This window comes from Chelonia mydas, chromosome 1 (assembly GCF_015237465.2).
Source record: "Chelonia mydas isolate rCheMyd1 chromosome 1, rCheMyd1.pri.v2, whole genome shotgun sequence".
Classification (NCBI taxonomy): Eukaryota; Metazoa; Chordata; order Testudines; family Cheloniidae; genus Chelonia; species Chelonia mydas.
Genome location: NC_057849.1, coordinates 342,225,869 through 342,245,555, shown reverse-complemented (window position 1 = coordinate 342,245,555; position 19,687 = coordinate 342,225,869). Strand labels below are relative to the sequence as shown.

The window sequence follows — 19,687 nt, the reverse complement described above, 5'->3', positions numbered from 1 at the left end:
CTGTGACACAGTCTTAAAGGGACACTCTCAGGACTTCTGGTGATATTAATATGTTATCGTATTTGTAAGATTCTCTTACAGGCGTTACCTTTCTAGCTTGTCTCTCTCACCAATAGAGGTTGGTCCAGTCAAAGATATTACCTCACCCACCTTGTCTCTCTAAGCTTACCTTTGTCCTATGCTCTGTAGGCCTGGTCATTATCCCTTAGACATAAATCTGCATGACTTTAGTGGGACATTTGGGAATAATGGTTGCAGGAATAGGTTCCCCTAGACATAGTCTGACAAGCTCTTTCTTCTAATGGCCCTCAAAATTACATCGCCTTTTGCCAGGTTTCAGAGTAACAGCCGTGTTAGTCTGTATTCACAAAAAGAAAAGGAGTACTTGTGGCACCTTAGGGACTAACCAATTTATTTGAGCATAAGCTTTCGTGAGCTCAAATAAATTGGTTAGTCTCTAAGGTGCCACAAGTCCTCCTTTTCTTATCGCCTTTTGAGATCAGCAACATTGGTGTCCATACCATCCCTAGAACGTAAGTTGTGCTCCCTCTGCTGGCTCATCAGTAGCACAGCACAGACCTTTTCTTGAAATCAGAATGACTCCTTGGTTCTAAAGATCAAATAGAAATGTAGGGCTGGAGCAGCCCGCAAGAAGTCAGCTAGTCCATCCTCTCACACTGAGGCGGGACCAACTATGCCTAGACCATCCCTGACAGGTTTTTGTCCAACCTGTTCTTAAAAACCTCCAACGATGGGAATCCCACAACCTCCAGTGCTTAACTACCCTGATAGTCTACATGTTTTTCCTAAATCTCCCTTGCGGCAGAGTAAGCCCATTGCTGCTTGTCCAAATGCTTGGTTCTCTCCAGATGTCGATGGCAGGGTTCTTCTGAGAAGCACATGAGCTTCAGAAGCTTAGCCCCACACGCAGTGAGTAGTGAGCTTAGCTGTGTGTGTGAACATGAGTAACTTCCCTCTTGTCCTGTTTCCACCCAGGCTGGCTGCATGTACGTCCATGGAGGGGTGGTCAACATCCACGAAAACAAACGGACTGGCTCCTTATTTAAGATGTGGCTAGTAGTCCCCAGCCTTCTGGAACTGTCATGGGAGAAGCTGTTGGGATTTTTCCCTCATCTAGCAACTCTCTCCAGATCGCAGCTTTTGCACCTTGGCCTCACACAGGGACTCATTGAGCGACTGAAATGAGAACTCCTCGCTGTTCTCACTCTGCCCTAGAAACACTAAAGAGACACCCCCGCCCTTTATGGATGCCGCTGCTAAGGAGACGGGAGGACCCTGCTCTCAGCGCCTTACTCAGCAAATACGTCGGATGCCTTTCTGTGAATGTTTATTTGGTGTTTATGGAAATCAGCTTTTTATTTATGGATCTCTCTAAATACTTCAGGAACGAAGATGCTGTTCAGATCTCGTTCGTAACGTACAGCCACCAACCTGCTATTAGCACATGCCTGTAGCCTAATAAATGCAGGGAAGGGGCTTAGAAATTGTGGCAGCTCCTGCTTACACATGGTGTTTAACTTATTGTTTCTAAAGATGCATTTAACTGAGTAGGAGACGCTAACTGCACCAATTCAACCACATGCTGAATGAACAGTCCAATTCCCCTTTGGTCACAGCAGCATCCATCCTCTGAATGCCCGAATTGGCTCTGCCTCTGTATAGCATTCGCTGCCTGAAGATTTGCATGTGTGTTGTGGGCATGTGATCATCGTCTTTGAGTTCTGGGAGATGGCTGGCACGTGGGAGCAGCAAACGAAGATCGCCAGCGCAGTTTAAAATTTCGGTGCAGGGTGGCGTGGTTTTAAGCAACAGTGTAATTGTTCCTCACCTTTTTCATATTGAAACGTCTGCCTGGAAGGGTGGTTAAAAATCGCCGCTTATGGACTACTGTGTAGTTTTCTCTAAACAGGTGGTGGGAAGGGGCAGTGTGTTATGCTGCACCTTCCCCTTTCTGCCCATGTTGCACTCTGAAAAAGCGAACTGAGGAAACTTACTATAGCGATTTTAAAGCTGTCTTTAACCTTAAGTATGTCATGCCCTCTGTATTCAGGGTCTAGTCCATCTGTGCCAACTCAACATTAGTTACCTAAGCATAACTTCGCAGCCTGTTTGTTTGTTCTCTCAGGCATTGGAATTTTTTCTGAATTGCCTGTCCAATGCTTTGTTTTATTCCTTTTGTGTGTGGCTTTTTTTTTTTTTTTTTTTTAACTTCTGTGGACAGTTGCTTCTGGGGAGCTGCAAAATTAACAGCTCATTTTTTCACAGTGTTGTCTCTTGCCTTGCTGTGAATGCTGTTTGCCTTTCTACAAAAGGGGGAAAGGAAGAAATGTCGATTTCCTGGGTGTCTTTCTCTTCGTGCTCCATGTCACTGTGAAACCAGCTTGAGAGAATGTACAGAACTGGCCATCAAATGTGGAGCAGCTGAACTAGGCTGAGACGTTGGGTTTGAAGAAAACAATTGTATTTTGAAGACCATTTTTGTTAAGTGCCTTTTTTAGTAGTTTTTCCAAATAACTCTCCCCCTCCAATGTCTAAAGCCAATTTTAGAGGTTTGCTTTTCTTTTAAGAGGTTGCAGTAGTGTTCAATAAATCCCAATAGCAAACCCCACAAGATGGATCTGAAGGCTGATGAGTCTCTGCGGCTACTTTGTGCTCCCAGCTCCACTGCTCAGTAACTACCTAATAATATCTGTTGTCGTAAGGTTCCCTAAGTTTCTTTTGCAGATTCCCCTGCCCTATCATTTTGGGTCAGTATTTTACCATAAATTTAGCTTCTTCCTTTCATGGCCTCAGCGAAATAAGGGATGTGGCAGCTTTTCAAATGTAAACGTCTTTCAGTGCCTTGTAATTCAAACCCTGTTCGTTTGCTCTGTGCTTTTAACGCTGTTAACCATGCTGTCTCAGGCCCCCTTCAGTGCAGTTTAGCAGGATGCTCTCGACTGCAAGGAGAAGCTAGATGTCTTCTGAGCCTGCAGGATGGCTGCTGATATCCATGCAGAGACCTGCTTAAGACCTCCTATGTGGTTTCTCCTTATACCCAGGTGGGATGGTGCTAGCGTCACTTGATGGCCAGCATGTTGGCCTCTCAGTCTCCCAGGTTTGTTCTAGTCTTGTCAGTCTTCGGAGGACGATCCCCATGGGCAGAAAGTATGGGTTTGTGTGTGGAGGGCACGCAACAGCATTTCATTTCACTTTCTGTCCTCTCTCCGGGTACTAGGCTGAGCGACAGCAGCTGACGCTTCCATCCACTGGCATAGCTGTATGCTGCTGTCCGAACTGAGAGCTCCCAATGGAGCTGGATGTCGGGGACCAATAGCCAGATAAGCCCATCGGTATCTAGCTATGCAGGTTCTGTGTGCAGGTGGCTGTTTGTAGTAATAGTGCCTAAGATGTCGAGCTGGTGAGCGCTCAGTTCCTGGGCTTCCAGTCCCTTTTCAGTGACCAAGGCTGCAGTGTGTGAGAGCTCACCAAGATGTCTGAAGCTCTTCTCCTAACCCCACTTCCAGAACGCTCTCTGGAGGCCCAGCTTGATGCTTCCATTCGGCTTCCATCCACCTGAGACTTTCCCTTTGGCCTAATTCTGGCGGCTCCCATCTTCTCTTGCAAAGATCTCACATCTACACCAAGCCTTAGGGTCTCCCGTTTTTGGCCAAGAGCATCATCTTCGAAGGGCAACACAGCACAAGTGCTGGCTCTTTCTTCCCGAGTCCCCGGCGCGTCTTAGCCTGAGCGCTCTTCTACTCCTCCAGCAATTCCAAAGGCAGCATTAAGAGGAATGTAGTGGATCTATATACATGCACGCTCCTGCTCTAGACGTTCTTGTCAGCTCAAATGGCCTCATGGGCTCTGCTTTACACTGGCCTTCCTAAGCCTGTCCGTGATGTGATTTGCCTTGCTGATGCCGTTCCTGACTTAAAGCAGCACTGAAGACAACCGAAGTCCACCCCTGCCTCTGGCAGTCTTTGTAATCTACTTTCACTACTGCAGATTCTTACTTCTACTGCAGATCGCTCAGCGCAATATGGTCAATGCGACCAGACTGCGTGTGGTATGTAGCGTTTTGGTGAAGCTAGAATATAGGTCCCTACTGCACCTTGAAACTTGGCGGCATGTTCACTTACCTCTTCTACACTAGCACCTGGGGCTACAGCTGCACATCCCCCTCTCCCAGTGACTTCCGTGGGAGCTGGATCATGCTAAGAACATCAAGGACCAAGCCCTGAGTAATGAGCCCATTTCATCCTCTCCATCATAGACCGATAGTCTGATCTGTTAATGCTTTGATGGCCTCCCTGCATCTCCTTCTGATTCCTCAAAATAAAGTGGAGCAACAATGATTCTCCACTTGATAACAGTAGTCTCAGCTGAGTTGCTGAAATCGGAGACTTGTATTCTCTATTAGCACTGTACTTTCCAGTGAGCTTGAAATGTGACTAGAAATACCCAGTATTGCTGGGGCGGTTTCCAACCATAAAAATAGTACTTGTATGTGAGGGGAAAGGGTTAAGATGAGCCATTTAACCTGCTTAATAAATTCTGCAGTTTGAGCAAAGGGGATACTTGGGCAGAAAAAATACGGCAGTATCTGATTTTCGTATTACAAAAAAATCCTTCTGGACACTGCACTTCTGTCCCACATGAATGTCTTTAGGCTAGTTATTTTGATCTTTGGAGGAAAAATACAGTCTTTATTTTTTGTGGGTTAAAAAAAAAAAAGGACTTGAATTACTGCAAACCGAGCTGCATCCTGCAGAGAAACCGTGTTCCTGCATAGTAAAATAAGTGTGGTTGAAACATTATTTTACATCAAACAGCTTCAGCTACATTTTTCCCCTCCCTCCTGTTGCTGCTAACTTCCTTTGCTTGGTCCTCCTGATTGTCAGGAGAAAACCTCCTTTCCCTACAACGGTCAATAAAACAGGATCTCTTCCCAACTTCCACGCCTCATTTGCAGCCCTGATGGGTGAGATGTTTGGAGCAGTTTTGTGTATTGGCTTAAGCGTTTAAAAGCGAACAGCAAAGCAAAGCTTTACCAACCAACCGAGCCTCTGAAGCGTGTCTGCACAGGCTTAAATAGAAGTCTGGTATTTTATAATCACAGGTCAGTAGTTCTTCCCTGGACAGTGAAAATGCCAGGCTTCGGTTCCCCTGTGGTAACTGACAGCTTCACTGTGCTGCCTGAAACAGGTGCCCCTGTTCTGGGACAAACAGACTCTGGAACTCTTCTCCCCACCCCCCACACCCCCGTTTTGCTTTTTCAATTGTGCCTCATTAAAGACGTGCAGTTCCCCTCTGAGCTCATGCTTGTTTGCAGCTTTTCTGGTGCAGCTGGAAGATTTGAGTAATAAAAGCCGTCATTGTCTCTAAGCAATATGAACTTTGTCACATTAGAAAACAGCCTGGTACCAAACCCTGTGAACAGCCGGAGCAGGGCCTGTTGCGGGGGAGTTCTCCGGGGCCTGATAAAGGGGTAGTGGCACTGTACAAAGGGAGGATACATTCCTGCCACATCTCTGTAAAGAACAGATTCCAAGCACTGCTCTTGCTTTTCCTTCCCAGGGAGGTGGGCCAGTTTCAGGAGCTAAGTAGTGCTGGTAGGCCAGCTGGGGCAGATGGGCTGGCAAATTCAGTCTCCGGTAACCTTCACTTGGTTGGTGCTGTTCCTACATGTTAGGAGTGAATAACCCACTAACTCCTGGGCTTTGCCATTGTTTAAAGAAACAGGGTTGTAAGTGTTGCAGCCTGTTACTCTCTTCTCTCCCTCCCTCCCCCCCGTGATGCAGAGTTCCCCCAGCTAAGGGCTTGAGTGGGAGTTGGGGCTCAGCAACTCTGAAGCAAGCCCCTGTTGTGTAAAACAGGTCCCGTGTTGAAGTCCTTACTTGGCTTTTCCTCTGACAAAAAGGAATGAGTAATGACTGCAGTGTTTGGTCTCCTGGGTAACTAAAATAACCCTTCTAAGTCCTAATCATGTGACCCTATGCCAAAGACTTTCTCAGAGCACTGCTGTGACCCTGTGTTACAGCTACTCTGAATGGAGGTCTCCTGGGGAAATAACGAGAGATGCTGACATGACATGACAGCATCTTTTTAGATTCCAAGTGTGTTGTTTCAAATCCTGTAAGTGGTTCCCTTGGTGCCAGGCTGACTAGTAGTTATTACCCTGCTCCAAGCAGGCTCTGCCTCTACTTGCTTCTCTGAGCAGAAACAGTCTAGTAACAGAGCACTGAAGAACGCTGGACCAACATGTATTCAGCTATGAGGGGATTGCTACACAAAACCAAACACACTTTGTTGCTGTGTCAGATAGTCCACGCCTAGAACAACGGAGGATGCAGGAATCGTGCTGCTCCTCCCATGTTTACAGTGTGTGCTGGCCATAGATCTGTTGCTGTAAAATGTCTTGAGTTCTCATCCCACAACACTAACTCAATTGCATGCTTCCCTTGCTCTGGCTTTTCTCCATTTATTGCCACTTTAACCTGGTGACTGAGCCTCATGGGTGATGATGGAACTGTTGCTGTGATTTTTTTATTTTTAAATCCTCCTCTGCATTATCCCCCCCCCCCCCCTTTGATCAAAAGCCATCGGCAGCCAGTTCTAGACACTAGTAGACCCAAGGGCAATGTTCTCATGCTATTCGGTATGGATGCAGAGTCCAATGTGAAGTTACCCTAGCTGTAGGGGATGAACTGGGGACAAGTCGGCTGTGTAAGTGCAGTTTCTTTCTTTGGTGTTGAGGAATGAACTTGTGCCCTCTTTCCAGCCGGGGAGCGTTTGGCCAGCCTCTGCCTTTGCCTGACATTCAGTCGGTGCCCCCCCCAGTCCTGTTTGTGTGTTTAGTGTGGGAGTCTGATATGCATGCAGCAATGGGTGGTCATCCCTTCTGTCGCCATGCCAACATCCTGTGGTGTGAAGCTGTGCTGGGTTGGTGGGAGGGCGAAGGCTGACCAAGAGATGTACTTGCCTGTATTTATGGACCTTGTCAGTGTTTTTGCAGTTTTTTTTTTAAATCCAATAAAAAACCTCTGTCCAAATCACATGCTGTGTCCCTTCACCTCTCCTTTTCCTCTTCCGTTGGCCAGGGTAGAGACAGAGCCAACACAAACGGCAAAGTGTGCAGCATTCAACTCAATCGCTTCACAGCAATGGACACGTCGTTGCGGTGTTGAGGGAGAAGGGGTAGATTCTAAACCCATTTCTTACTGAGGGACTTTGTGCTTTATAGCACTTTATCATCTCAGGATCTAAGCAGACAGCTCTTAGGAGTAGGGCTAAAGTGTGTTACTCAAAGGTAGCGCTCAAAGCTGCTTCCTATACCCCAAAGTTTGGCTTCCCACGTTGGTTGAAAGCTTAGCATGAGACTCCACTGCCTGTCCATATTGGCCCCAGCCCTCCTGGTATCATCCTTTTATTAAGTATGCTACTAGCATCCAGTGCAGATTTAGCACAGAAGCTAGTGTTGCAAGATTATAAATAATTCTGCATTGTTGAAAGTTGCTTCTAGTTTGAACCTCAGCGATCAGTCCTGATGCATTCTTGCTCCATCCCATTGTCTTCCATGCTAGTATCTGCATCTGCTAATATCCTTTAAAAAAAAAAATCTTTCAGGGCTATTGCATTAATGGCTTTTCTACTTTCACTGTCCCTTGCAACCAACCCTCTGAATGCTCCTGTGAAGTAGGTATTGTCCCTATATGTGTCAAAGCAGAATTGGGAGGGGAGTTTTTGTCTTTAAATCTTAAGCCTGAGCCCATGCCTCACCCTTGCTGAGATCTAGAAGCTACTAGGGCCGAACTCTTGTTCCCAGAGATTAGTTATTAGTGGTACGCAGTCATGATGGAAAGGCATAATGAATGGGGTCCTGCAGGGATCAGTTCTGGGTCTGGTTCTGTTCAATATCTTTATCAATGATTATACATGTACTCTCTATGCCATTTTCTAAAGTTTGTGGACAATATCAAGCTGGAAGCGGTTGCAAGCGATTTGGAGGATTGGATTAAAATTCAAAATGATCTGGGCAAACTGGAGAAACGGTCTGAAATAAATAGGATGAAATTCAATAAGGACAAATGCAAGGTACTCTACTTAGGAAAGAACCACCAATTGCACACATACAAAATGGGAAATGACTGCGTAGGAAGGAGTACTGCAGGAAGGGATGTGATCATAGTGGATCACAAGCTAAATGAGACAACAGTGTAACGCTTGCCAAAAAAAGCAAACATTGATATATATTAGCAGGAGAGTTGTAAGATGAGAAGTATTTTTTCCACTCTACTCTGCTGATTAGGCCTCAACTGGAGTATCGTGTCCAGTTCTAGGTGCCACATTTCAGGAAAGATGTGGACAAATTGGAGGAAGTTCAGGGAAGAGCAACAAAAATGATTAAAGGTCTAGAAAACATGACCTATGAGGGAAGATTGAAAAATTTGGTTTGTTTAGTCAGCAGAAGAGAAGACAGAGGAGACATAAGTACATAAGGTTGTTACAAGGAGGAGGAAGAAAAATTATTCTTAACCTCTGAGGATAGGACAAGCAGCAGTGGGCTTAAATTCCAGCAAGTGGGGTTTAGGTTGGACATTAGGAAAAACTTCCTGTCAGAGTGGTTAAGTACTGGGATAAATTGCCTACAGCGGTTGTGGAATTTCCATCACTGGAGATTTTTAAGAGCAGGTTAGACAAACACCTGTCAGGGCTGGTTGAGAGAATAGTCCTACCATGAGTGCAGGGGACTGGACTAGATGACCTCTCGAGGTCCCTTCCAGTCTTATAATAGCGATGGTGTCACTGAAGCATTTGCTTGAGTAGCCAGTGCAGTTATCAACATTAAACTAGCTGGCCCTAGATTTCCAGGCATGTACTGGTGCATTAGTCCACAAGCCATGCCAGCACTTCTGTGCATGCACTTACTCCATGCTTGTAGCCTGTGCTGGGCCACTGCACCAGTCCAACTTGGAATGAAATTGCTGCAAGTCCAGTTCCACTCATGCAAGGAGCCCTCCAGGGCACTCCCCCAATACTGCTGCCCAAGCTGCAGTACCACTAATGATCACCTGTCAAGCAGAATGCCTGCAAGCCTGACAGCTGCAGGGGTGCCTTGGGTCTTTAACCCCCCTGCCCAGAGCAGCAATAGAAGAGACACCATTTGACACGAACTTTATGGATCACATCACTGCAGAAGTAGGGAATCTGCTTTATTGCAGCCAAACTTAGTTCTGGAGGTTGTACTAGGAAACTGCTGGCTGCCACTGAACGATCCCCTAGCTCTCTCTCTATAGGGTCTTTAACAAAAGTCCTTGGCCCGGGAAGAAAGGAGGCCTTGGGATGGAGATGCAGTTTCTTGGCAGATACTTGTTCTCTTAGAGAACAGGAGACTTGATAACAGCTTTGGAAGAGGGAAGGCAAAGCCTCTGTTGGTTTGTGGGTAGGAGATATTTGCCCCAAGCGTTACCTTGCTCATTCTCAGTCAAGCCCAGAACTCACATTACGTGAAACGCTAAATCCACACCCCTGGTTGGTTTTTTTAAGGCAACAGCTGAGAAGAGGTGGAGTGGTTTTTATTTGCTGGTCTGTACTTCCAGTTCTCTCCTTAAAGGGGCCCCACAACATGGAGGCAGTAGCCTGTGGGCAGTAGGGGAAGGAAGAGAGCTAGAGGCACAAGCCTCCTGTAGTAATTAGCTCACTCTTTATAGAACATCATAGTCTCCACCTTACTGTCCAACCATCATCCCCTTCTTGTGGCTGATCCGTAGGAAGTGAGCCTCTCCTGTTACTAACCCTTCCACTACTAGTAAGGGTTAGTAAGTGTGTGTTGTGCAGGTAAAGCCCTGTACAAACCGTGCTGATGATCGGGGGGGGGGGGAGAAGAGAAAAGGGCAATCTGAATTTTTCAGGTACTCCAGGGGAACCCAGTTGGGAAATAAATCCTTTTAAGGCACAGTTTGGGATGTAAAGTCAGGTATCCCAGAGAAGGAAGCTTTGGGTACTTGTGCCTAGCTCAGCCCCCAGGTGCCCAGGCATGGATTGTTCTGGGCTGGAGCCTCACCTTCTGGAGTACTTTTTTGTCCTCATTCAGTGTGTGGTCCTAGGACTTATTTACTGCACTGACTAATTTCCTTACTGAGATTGCTGGAGCATTCTGACACCACTGTCAATTCTTCCAATATTAGCTCCACCTTAGCCCAGGGAGCTGGTATTAGCCACCTGTGAAAGTTAGCGAAATAAGACCCAGACACATGAAGGCCAAAATTGTGAAGGGTCCATTAACTACAGGCACCCCCCTGGAGACACCTAGAACCAGACATTGCAGCATATTTAGTGCAGTATGGCCAAAGCCCAGCTTCACTTGCCCTGAACGCTGAGGGTACGTGGCAGTCTAGCCCCAGCCGCTCCTGTTCAGTGTCACAGTCTAGCATCCTATAGGAACACAGTGGCAGAGGTAGGGATAGAATCTCCCCCGCAAGGTCTTTGGGCACAGTGGAAATCAGGGTGTGTCTGATTTAAAGCAACCCAGGCTTTAAGCTGTGGCACACATGGTTTTGAAATACAAAGGGAGCAACTCATGTCAACCATGCTCTTAAAACCTAAGGAAAGATACCAAAGGCTGAGCGCTACACCCGCAGCTGGCTTATTTACACCCCTAGCACGCAGATCTAGTGCCAATGCAAGACTGCTCTGCCCCCACAGTAGTGCTGCAGCTGGGGCACAGGCTATAACCACGCCTCTAGAGCGGGAGGGAGATTTAAGAAACGGCTTCTCACCGAGAAGCCCAGACTAGGGAGCAGCAGATTGTCCAATTGGCTCCAGCAGCAAAGTTTAACAAGAACTCACCTGACAGAAGCATCTCTTCTAGACCATTCTGCCTTCTGGTCTGTACTAACAGAGGCAGAAGATGGCCTCTGTCCTCTGCTTGGAGTCTGAGTGATGGCGGGATGTTTACTCCAAAGAAAGGGTCTCTTAACAGTTGGCTTCTACCACCTCACATGGGTCGTGCTACATGGAGACTGATCATCAGGCCTAAAAACCTATATTGTCCCTGAGTAAGTTAGTGGTGTGAAGAAACCAGATAGGTCAGTCAACTACAATCCCCCACATCCCTGCATGTGGCTGCCTGCAGAGACCCTTGTAGATACAAGACCAGATCCAGCTTGTACAAAAACTGCTTTAATCAGAACAGTTGGGAAAAAAAAAAAAAAAAAAAAAAAACAGGATTCATTTCAAGTTACAGCAAAACCCACCTGTATTATTTCTACAGGCCAGTGTTAGAGGCTGCCATGTGTATGACAAGCAGGTAGCATTCTGAAAAAGAGTCCTCTCCTGTCCTCCCAGGATAGGTCTGTTTCAAGACAGCACCTTGGAGAGGGCACCACTTTCCCAGCAGCAAGAGAACAGTGCATCTTTCAGAGTCTAAAGAGGACTCTTCTGTTCCTCAAAAGCCTTTGCCAACAGATTTCCCTCTAGCCACAATCCCAGACTGAGCTGTACTTTGGTACACAAGGAAGCATTCTGGCATTAAGGCTTCTTCTTCGGTTAAGAAGGCGTGACCAGACTACCACCCCCACCCCCACCCTTTTCCAGTGGTTAGCAATTCCCAATTCCATCCCATCTTTTAAAACAGCTGTTGAAGGAAAAACAAACTCCGGTGGCAGGTTCTTTAGCTTCATGCAACTAATGGTTTTAGAGTAAAACCAGACCAGCCGAGTCCCTGAGAAACACTCAACATTTGTTAACAGAAGCTGCCCTGGGGGGTGGGAGGGGGAAGTCTTCTCCCAAGAGAAGAATACAAGGTCCATGGAGTCAGGCCTCAGCAGCCAGCAGGGGAAGGAGCAAAGAAATACACAGCTAGGAGGATGAAGTAGACCATCACCAGCACTGTACCTGGGGGAGTGAGAACCGCCATGGTTAGGAACTAGAGGGCTGGAATCACACACTCAGTGAACAAGATTTGGGAAGGTGGATTTTGTACTAGATGGAACAGCTGCCAGTCTGCTCCGGACAGAATCTGGAAGTTCACACTGGGACAAGTGCTCCAGGATGTGAAACTACACTGTATCTCCAAGTTAAGGGACAGTTTAAGCCAACATTTGAGTGCCAGGTAACAGCACGTTATGACAAAACCTTCTTTGGAGCTGCTTCCTGTGGGAATTGAGTCATCTACTAGTTAGAAGAATCCACTCCTGGGGCAGCAGATTTAAGTTCCAGTTACTGAGCCAGTTAACTGTGGAAACCCAACACCACATCATGAATGATCAGATGGTCTGAAGCTCCTACTGGGGAGATTAGTACGAAGGAAAGGGCCTCTCTGCTCCAAGAGTGGGATTGCAGTTAAGACTTTTTAACCTTAGAGCAATCAGATCTGGAGTCAGAGACAGACATGGGACACAGGGATGCCCCTTTTACACGGTCAATCCCTGTTCCTGAGTGAGATTGCTCAGGAAGCGTGGGAATGTTTGTAAGCGGCTATGGGAGGAGTTGGATAGGATTAAAATTCTCATGGGAGAAGAAGACTGCCCCACATGGACGGTTACCTTGGAAGTAGTCACACTTGCCATCCATGAAGATGTAGTTCATGAGGACCACGCTGAACATGCTGGAATAGACATGGAGGTCACTGAAGACAAGTATGAAACCTGTAGGCTGTGGAAAGGTAGAGAGCAGTTTTTAAACCCTTGGTAAGTCAGCCATGGTTATGCCCTGCATGGACAGTCAAAGTCAATTCAGAAAGTTTGTTCTGCCCATTTAGACAGTCCCAATTCCTTACCCAGAGACTCTTGAAAGACTGTTTTCCACCCACTGCAATATACTCTACCTGCAGCAGTGTGGACAAACAAGCTATGCACATAGTGCAAAAACAGTCACAAGCACCTTAGTATTTTCAAGTCAATGATCAGGATAAAAATGCATTCACCTGCCACGTTCCCAGTCCCTGGGGGACAGCAGGAGGACTGGTTTTCGTCACTCTGGTTCACACACATTAGCAATAATCTCACCTGTCCCATCTGCTCCCCCTTAAAAATCTAATGAGCATGTTTGAGACAGTGAGGGAGTTGTTAATTTGACTGTGCAGTCAGCCCATTGCTTGGGAACCTGGGGAATAGAGACTGGCTCTCCAAAAATCAGAGATGCTGGTGCGGGGAACCCTGCCTTGCAACTGCCTCCACCATTCCTGCTCTAAGGATAGTGTAGCTCAGTGGCACCATTTCTCCAGTACCTTTCGCCAACACCAGCACGATGTTCCTATTTGAGTGACATTCTTAGGTGTGCAACCATCATGAACCCCTGCAACCATGGGGGCTTCCTCCTTCCCCAAAGCCCCAGTGTCCACAAGCCAAGTGGAGAAAACCATAGTAACCATGAAGTCTGGCTCCAGCTCCATTACTTACGTAGAAGATTGTGAAGAGCACCAGGATGGGTATCTGAAGCATGCAGACCTGGACAGCAATACAGCTCCCAATCTCAATACTAGGGAGGAGGAGCAGACACACCATAAATTAACCTGCATTCGAGGCTTCTAACACAGCATCTAGAGCTCCAGCGGGGAATACGAGGCCCCATTTCATTATACTGCACTCTTTTCCTGCACGCAGTAGCACCGGTCACACGTTTGAGGGGACCCGGCTTTCAGGAAGGGGCAGCGCTGTGTACCCCTCAGCTGTGCAGGAGGGCCATGTTCGATTTCATTAGGAAAAAGGATTTTTTGGGATCTGTTTCCAACATGGGCTGCAGGCCAGGTCAGTCCTGCCCTGCAGACTCTGGTATGCTCAGCACCACCAGGCAGAGGAAAAGACAGGCTAGTGAAGGAGAAATAGAGCTCAAGAACAGGTTTGCAGAGTTGGAAAATGAAGAAGGGGCTCAGCTGGTAGTTGCTGAAGGTGGAAGGGCACGGAAGAAGAGAAGAGCAGCTAGTCCTATAGGAAAAGGGGAAGAGTCAATGGAGACTACACCAAATATGAGCCCCAGGAGGATACAGGATGGGTTGAAGAGGATTACAAGGGAGAATAGGAATGGAAAGAACTTGCAGCCAGAGGGAACAGGGGATAGACTGGAGAATAGCACCGTCGCCAGGAAAAGGCAGGTCTATGTGATCGGGGACTCCTTACTGAGAAGGATAGACAGGCCTGTAACCAGAGCTGATCCAGAGAATAGAAGGGTGTGCTGTCTTCCAGGTGCTAAGATACGGGATGTAGACCTGAGGTTGAAAGGGATCCTAAAGGGAGCAGGAAAGAATCCCCTAATTATCCTTCACGTGGGAACAAATGATACGGCTAGATTCTCGCTGGAAAGTATTAAGGGAGACTATGCCAGGCTGGGGAAGACGCTTAAGGAAATTGAGGCTCAGGTGATCTTTAGTGGGATTCTGCCTGTTCCTAGAGAAGGGTAACAAAGGTGCGACAAGATTATGACTATCAACAGATGACTTAGGCAGTGATGCTATAAGGAGGGCTTTGGGATGTATGGCCACTGGGAGGCATTCATGGACAGAGGACTGTTCTCTCGGGATGGACTTCATCTGAGTAGGGAAGGAAATAGACTTCTAGGATGGAGGCTGGCACAACAGATTAAGAGCTTTAAACTAGGAATTTGGGGGAGATGTCCAGGTAATCTCCACGCTGGATTTTAGCATTGAGAGGGAAGAAAACAAAGTAAGAAAGGATACAGCCCTGGGTAAGAGAATGGACATAAGGAGGAAGGGCAGTGTGGATACCAGCCTAATAGGTCATACTGGCTGTAGAATGACCGTGCCCAATAGGGTACAGAATGCGAGCAAGGCCAAACAGCAAAAATTAAGATGTTTGTACACCAATGCGAGGAGCTAGGTAACAAAATGGAGGAACTAGAGCTACTGGTGCAGGAAGTGAAACCAGATATTATAGCGATAACAGAAACATGGTGGAATAGTAGTCATGACTGGACTACAGGTATTGAAGGGTATGTGCTGTTTAGGAAAGACCAAAGTAAAGGTAAAGGTGGTGGAGTAGCATTGTAGATCAATGATGAGGTAGAATGTAAAGAAATAAGAAGCAATGAAATGGATACGACTGAGTCCGTCTGGGCAAAAATTACATTGGGGAAGAAAACTATTAGAGCCTCCCCTGGGATAGTGCTTGGGGTGTGCTATAGACCACCGGGATCTAATTTGGGTATGGATAGAGCCCTTTTTAATGTTTTTAATAAAGTAAATACTAATGGAAACTGTGTGATCATGGAGACTTTAACTTCCCAGATATAGACTGGAGGACGAGTGCTAGTAATAATAATAATAGGTCTCAGATGTTCCTAGATGCGATAGCTGATGGATTCCTTCAGCAAGTAGTTGCTGAACCGACTAGAGGGGATGCCATTTTAGATTTGGTTTTGGGGAGTAGTGAGGACCTCATAGAAGAAATGGTTGTAGGGGATAATCTTGGCTCAAGTGATCATGAGCTAATTCAGTTCAAACTGAACGGAAGGATTAACAAAAATAAATCTGCAAGTAGGGTTTTTGATTTCAAAAGGGCTGACTTTCCAAAATTAAGGGAATTAGTTAGGGAAGTGGATTGGACTGAAGAATTTATTGATCTAAAGGTAGAGGAGGCCTGGGATTACTTTAAATCAAAGCTGCAGAAGCTATCGGAAGCCTGCATCCCAAGAAAGGGGAAAAAATTCATCGGCAGGAGTTGTAGACCCAGCTGGATGAGCAAGCATCTCAGAGAGGTGATTAAGAAAAAGCAGAAAGCCTACAGGGAGTGGAAGAAGGGAGGGATCAGCAAGGAAAGCTACCTTATTGAGGTCAGAACATATAGGAATAAAGTGAGAAAGGCTAAAAGTCAAGTAGAGTTGGACCTTGCAAAGGGAATTAAAACCAATAGTAAAAGGTTCTATAGCCATATAAATAAGAAGAAAACAAAGAAAGAAGAAGTGGGACCGCTAAACACCGAGCATGGAGTGGAGGTCAAGGATAATCTAGGCATGGCCCAATATCTAAACAAATACTTTGCCTCAGTCTTTAATAAGGCTAAAGAGGATCTCAGGGATAATGGTAGCATGACAAATGGGAATGAGGATATGGAGGTAGATATTACCATATCTGAGGTAGAAGAGAAACTCAAACAGCTCAATGAGACTAAACCGGGGGGCCCAGATAATCTTCATCCAAGAATATTAAAGGAATTGGCACATGAAATTGCAAGCCCATTAGCAAGAATTTTTAATGAATCTGTAAACTCAGGGGTTGTACCGTATGATAGGAACTATGTTAGCAATTCTCCAATTTTTAAGAAAGGGAAAAAAAGTGATCCGGGTAACTATAAGCCTGTTGGTTTGACATCTGTAGTGTGCAAGGTCTTGGAAAAAATTTTGAAGGAGAAAGTAGTTAAGGACATTGAAGTCAATGGTAAATGGGACAAAATACAACATGGTTTTACAAAAGGTAGATCGTGCCAACCAATCCGATCTCCTTCTTTGAGAAAGTAACAGATTCTTTAGACAAAGGAGACGCAGTGGATCTAATTTACCTAGCTTTCAGTAAGGTGTTTGATACCGTGCCACATGGGGAATTATTAGTTAAATTGGATAAGATGGGGATCAATAGGAAAATTGAAAGGTGCATAAGGAATTGGTTAAAGGGGAGACTACAGCGGGTCCTACTGAAAGGTGGACTGTCAGGCTGGAGGGAGGTTACCAGTGGAGTTCTTCAAGGATCAGTTTTGGGACCAATCTTATTTAATCTTTTTATTACTGATCTCGGCACAAAAAGTGGGAGTGTGCTAATAAAGTCTGCAGATGATACAAAGCTGGGAGGTATTGCCAATTTAGAGAAGGACAGGGATATCCTACAGGAGGATCTGGATGACCTTGTAAACTGGAGTAATAGTAATAGGATGAAATTTAATAGTGAGAAGTGTAACATTATGCATTTAGGGATTAACAAGAATTTTAGTTATAAGCTGGGGATGCATCAATTAGAAGTAACAGAGGAGGAGGAGAAGGACCTTGAGTACTGGTTGATCATAGGATGACTATGAGCCGCCAATGTGATATGGCTGTGAAAAAAGCCAATGCGGTCTTGGGATGCATCAGGAGAGGTATTTCCAGTAGGGATAAGGCGGTGTTAGTACCGTTATACAAGGCCCTGGTGAGACCTCACCTGGAATACTGTGTGCAGTTCTGGTCTCCCATGTTTAAGAAGGATGAATTCAAACTGGAACAGGTACAGAGAAGGGCTACTAGGATGATCCGAGGAATGGAAAACCTGTCTTATGAAAGGAGACTCAAGGAGCTTGGCTTGCTTAGCCTAACTAAAAGAAGGTTGAGGGGAGATAGGATTGCTCTCTATAAATATATCAGAGGGATAAATACCGGAGAGGGAGAGGAATTATTTAAGTTCAGTACCAATGTGGACACAAGAACAAATGGATATAAACTGGCCACCAGGAAGTTTAGACTTGAAATTAGACGAAGGTTTCTAACCATCAGAGGAGTGAACTTTTGTAATAGCCTTCCAAGGGAAGCAGTGGGGGGAAAAGATCTATCTGGCTTTAAGATTAAACTCAGTAAGTTTATGGAGGAGATGGTATGATGGGATAACATGGTTTTGGTATTTAAATATTCATGGTAAATAGGCCTAATGGCCTGTGATGGGATGTTAGATGGGGTGGGATCGGAGTTACCCAGGAAAGAATTTTCTGTAGTATCCAGCAGGTGAATCTTGCCCATATGCTCAGGGTTTAGCTGATCGCCATATCTGGGGTCGGGAAGGAATTTTCCTCTAGGGCAGATTGGAAGAGGCCCTGGAGGTTTTTTGCCTCTCTGTAGCATGGGGCACGGGTCACTTGCTGGAGGATTCTCTGCTCCTTGAAGTCTTTAAACCACGATTTGAGGACTTCAGTAGCTCAGACATAGGTGAGAGGTTTTTCGCAGGAGTGGGTGGGTGAAATTCTGTGGCCTGCGTTGTGCTGGAGGTCAGACTAGATGATCATAATGGTCCCTTCTGACCTTAGTATCTATGAACCTTCCTACCAAGGGACCGGTATGAGATAGAGTGCACTAACACACACCCCTGGGGTCTGGAACATACCTCAGCCTGGCCCTTCTCAGTGCATCTCCAAAAGCAGGGAGGGAGAGATCGGAGATACTTCACCCTGGAGTTTGTAATGGGCCGTTTTAGACATTTAAGGCTCTAGGAAGACTGGACTCTCTCTGCTTAAATAATCCGAGACAAGGAGCAGATGGCTCTTCCCCCTAGATACCATCCTTGGAAGCCAAATCCTTTATTACAGCGAGAAGTGGAGAGCTACCGACACCTCCACATGGAAATCCACTGCTGGCTTGAACACTGGAGAGTGGCTTGGTGCGTCAGATTAATTGGTCCCCATGGTCAACTCCAGCCAAGGGCAGCTCCTCTTGGAGCATCCCCCTCGGTGAACTAGAGCATTAGGCACGTGTCCCAGCCTCTCAACAGAGCATTAAAGGGAGTTTCCTACTAGGGAACATGGTGACGAGATTAGCATCTATCCATTTGCTCTATTTGAAGCCACGGGCTAGGACTAGCCTCTGGCAACTCATGCCAGCTCTTGCAGAAGCCCTGCGGGGTTCCGGGGACTCACTCACCTCAAGCTTAGGTTGTTCTGCAGGGCAAACTGGATTCCATTGACTATCTCAGGGAGCTCGGGCACCATAGCCAGCACGGTCACCCCAATGAAATACTGCCAAGGAGAGCAAGAGAGAGAGAGTCATCACAGAGCTAGCGGACTGCTCTGCTTCCTCCACAGCCACGCCAGGGCTGAAGAGAATTAGATAATCCATTGATGGACCCATCTTCCATGGCTACTAGCCAAGATGGGAAGGGATGCAACCCCAGGCTCTGGGTGTCCTAAGCCAGTGGTTCTCCACCTTTCCAGACGACTGTTGCCCCGCCACCCATGGCAGAAGCTAGAGCCCCACCACCCGGGGCTGAAGCATGTAACTTAGCATGGGGGCCCTCTGTGGTGTGGGGCCCCAGGCAACTGCCCGGCTTGCCACCCCCTAAGGCTGGCCCTGCCCCTGCACCCCCTCCCCTAAACCTGTCCCTTGACTCGCCTGGGGGTTGCGACCCCCCAGATTAAGAAACACTGATCTAGAGGAGTTGCTGTACCCCTGGGGGTACATGTACCCCTGGTTTAGAGCCAGTCCTAAGCCCCTGACTGCCAGAAGATGGATCACTCGATGATTCCCTGTTCTGTTCATTCCCTCTGGGGCACCTGGCACTGGCCACTGTCGGAAGACCGGACACTGGCCTACAGGGACCATTGGTCTGACCCAGTCTGGCCATTCTTATGATGAACTAACCTCCCTAGTCCGACACAGAGCATTAGGTGCACTAGCCGCATTCAAACCCAGTCACGTGGCTAAACGGGGTCAACTCTCCCGTGACTGAGTGAGGCTTCCCCTTCAGAAGTTTGGGTGTCAGCAACCCAGGATCGCCTGCCTGTCAGGCAAAGGGCCAATGCAGGTGAGCAGAGACTGAACCTCATGGGGGCCTCAGGAAAGGGAGCTTGAAAACAATACAGTCCCGCTCTCTGCAGAGAGAGAACTTGCTGGTTAAGGCCTGTATTAGGCCAGACTCTTCCTGGTAGTCACTCAGCGGCCCCAACTCCACACCTACCACATCAACAAGGTTACATGGCCCATCAGCTGAGTACCAGACAAG

The 19,687-nt window shown here is 46.8% G+C and overlaps 2 protein-coding genes across 4 annotated transcripts in view; one reads left to right on the top strand and one right to left on the bottom strand.

Moving 5' to 3' along the window:
- Window positions 1-7,058, top strand: part of KLHDC10 (kelch domain containing 10) — a 33,063-nt gene extending 26,005 nt beyond the window's left edge. For all 3 annotated transcript variants that reach the window (XM_037889411.2, XM_037889410.1, XM_037889409.1), the window contains one exon: window positions 997-7,058. In XM_037889411.2, coding sequence (XP_037745339.1) covers window positions 997-1,206 — 210 coding nt within the window. In that variant the 3' untranslated portion in view covers window positions 1,207-7,058. The remainder of the gene's footprint in view (window positions 1-996) is intronic.
- Window positions 7,059-11,595: 4,537 nt separating this feature from the next.
- The window catches only part of LOC114019447 (putative cation exchanger C521.04c), a 43,330-nt gene continuing 35,238 nt past the window's right edge, over window positions 11,596-19,687 (bottom strand). The window contains exons 17-20 of the mRNA XM_037889408.2: window positions 18,610-18,704; window positions 13,404-13,482; window positions 12,549-12,657; window positions 11,596-11,898 (exon numbers count right to left, since the gene is read on the bottom strand). Of these exons, the coding sequence (XP_037745336.1) occupies window positions 11,825-11,898; window positions 12,549-12,657; window positions 13,404-13,482; window positions 18,610-18,704 (357 nt within the window). The 3' untranslated portion in view covers window positions 11,596-11,824. The remainder of the gene's footprint in view (window positions 11,899-12,548; window positions 12,658-13,403; window positions 13,483-18,609; window positions 18,705-19,687) is intronic.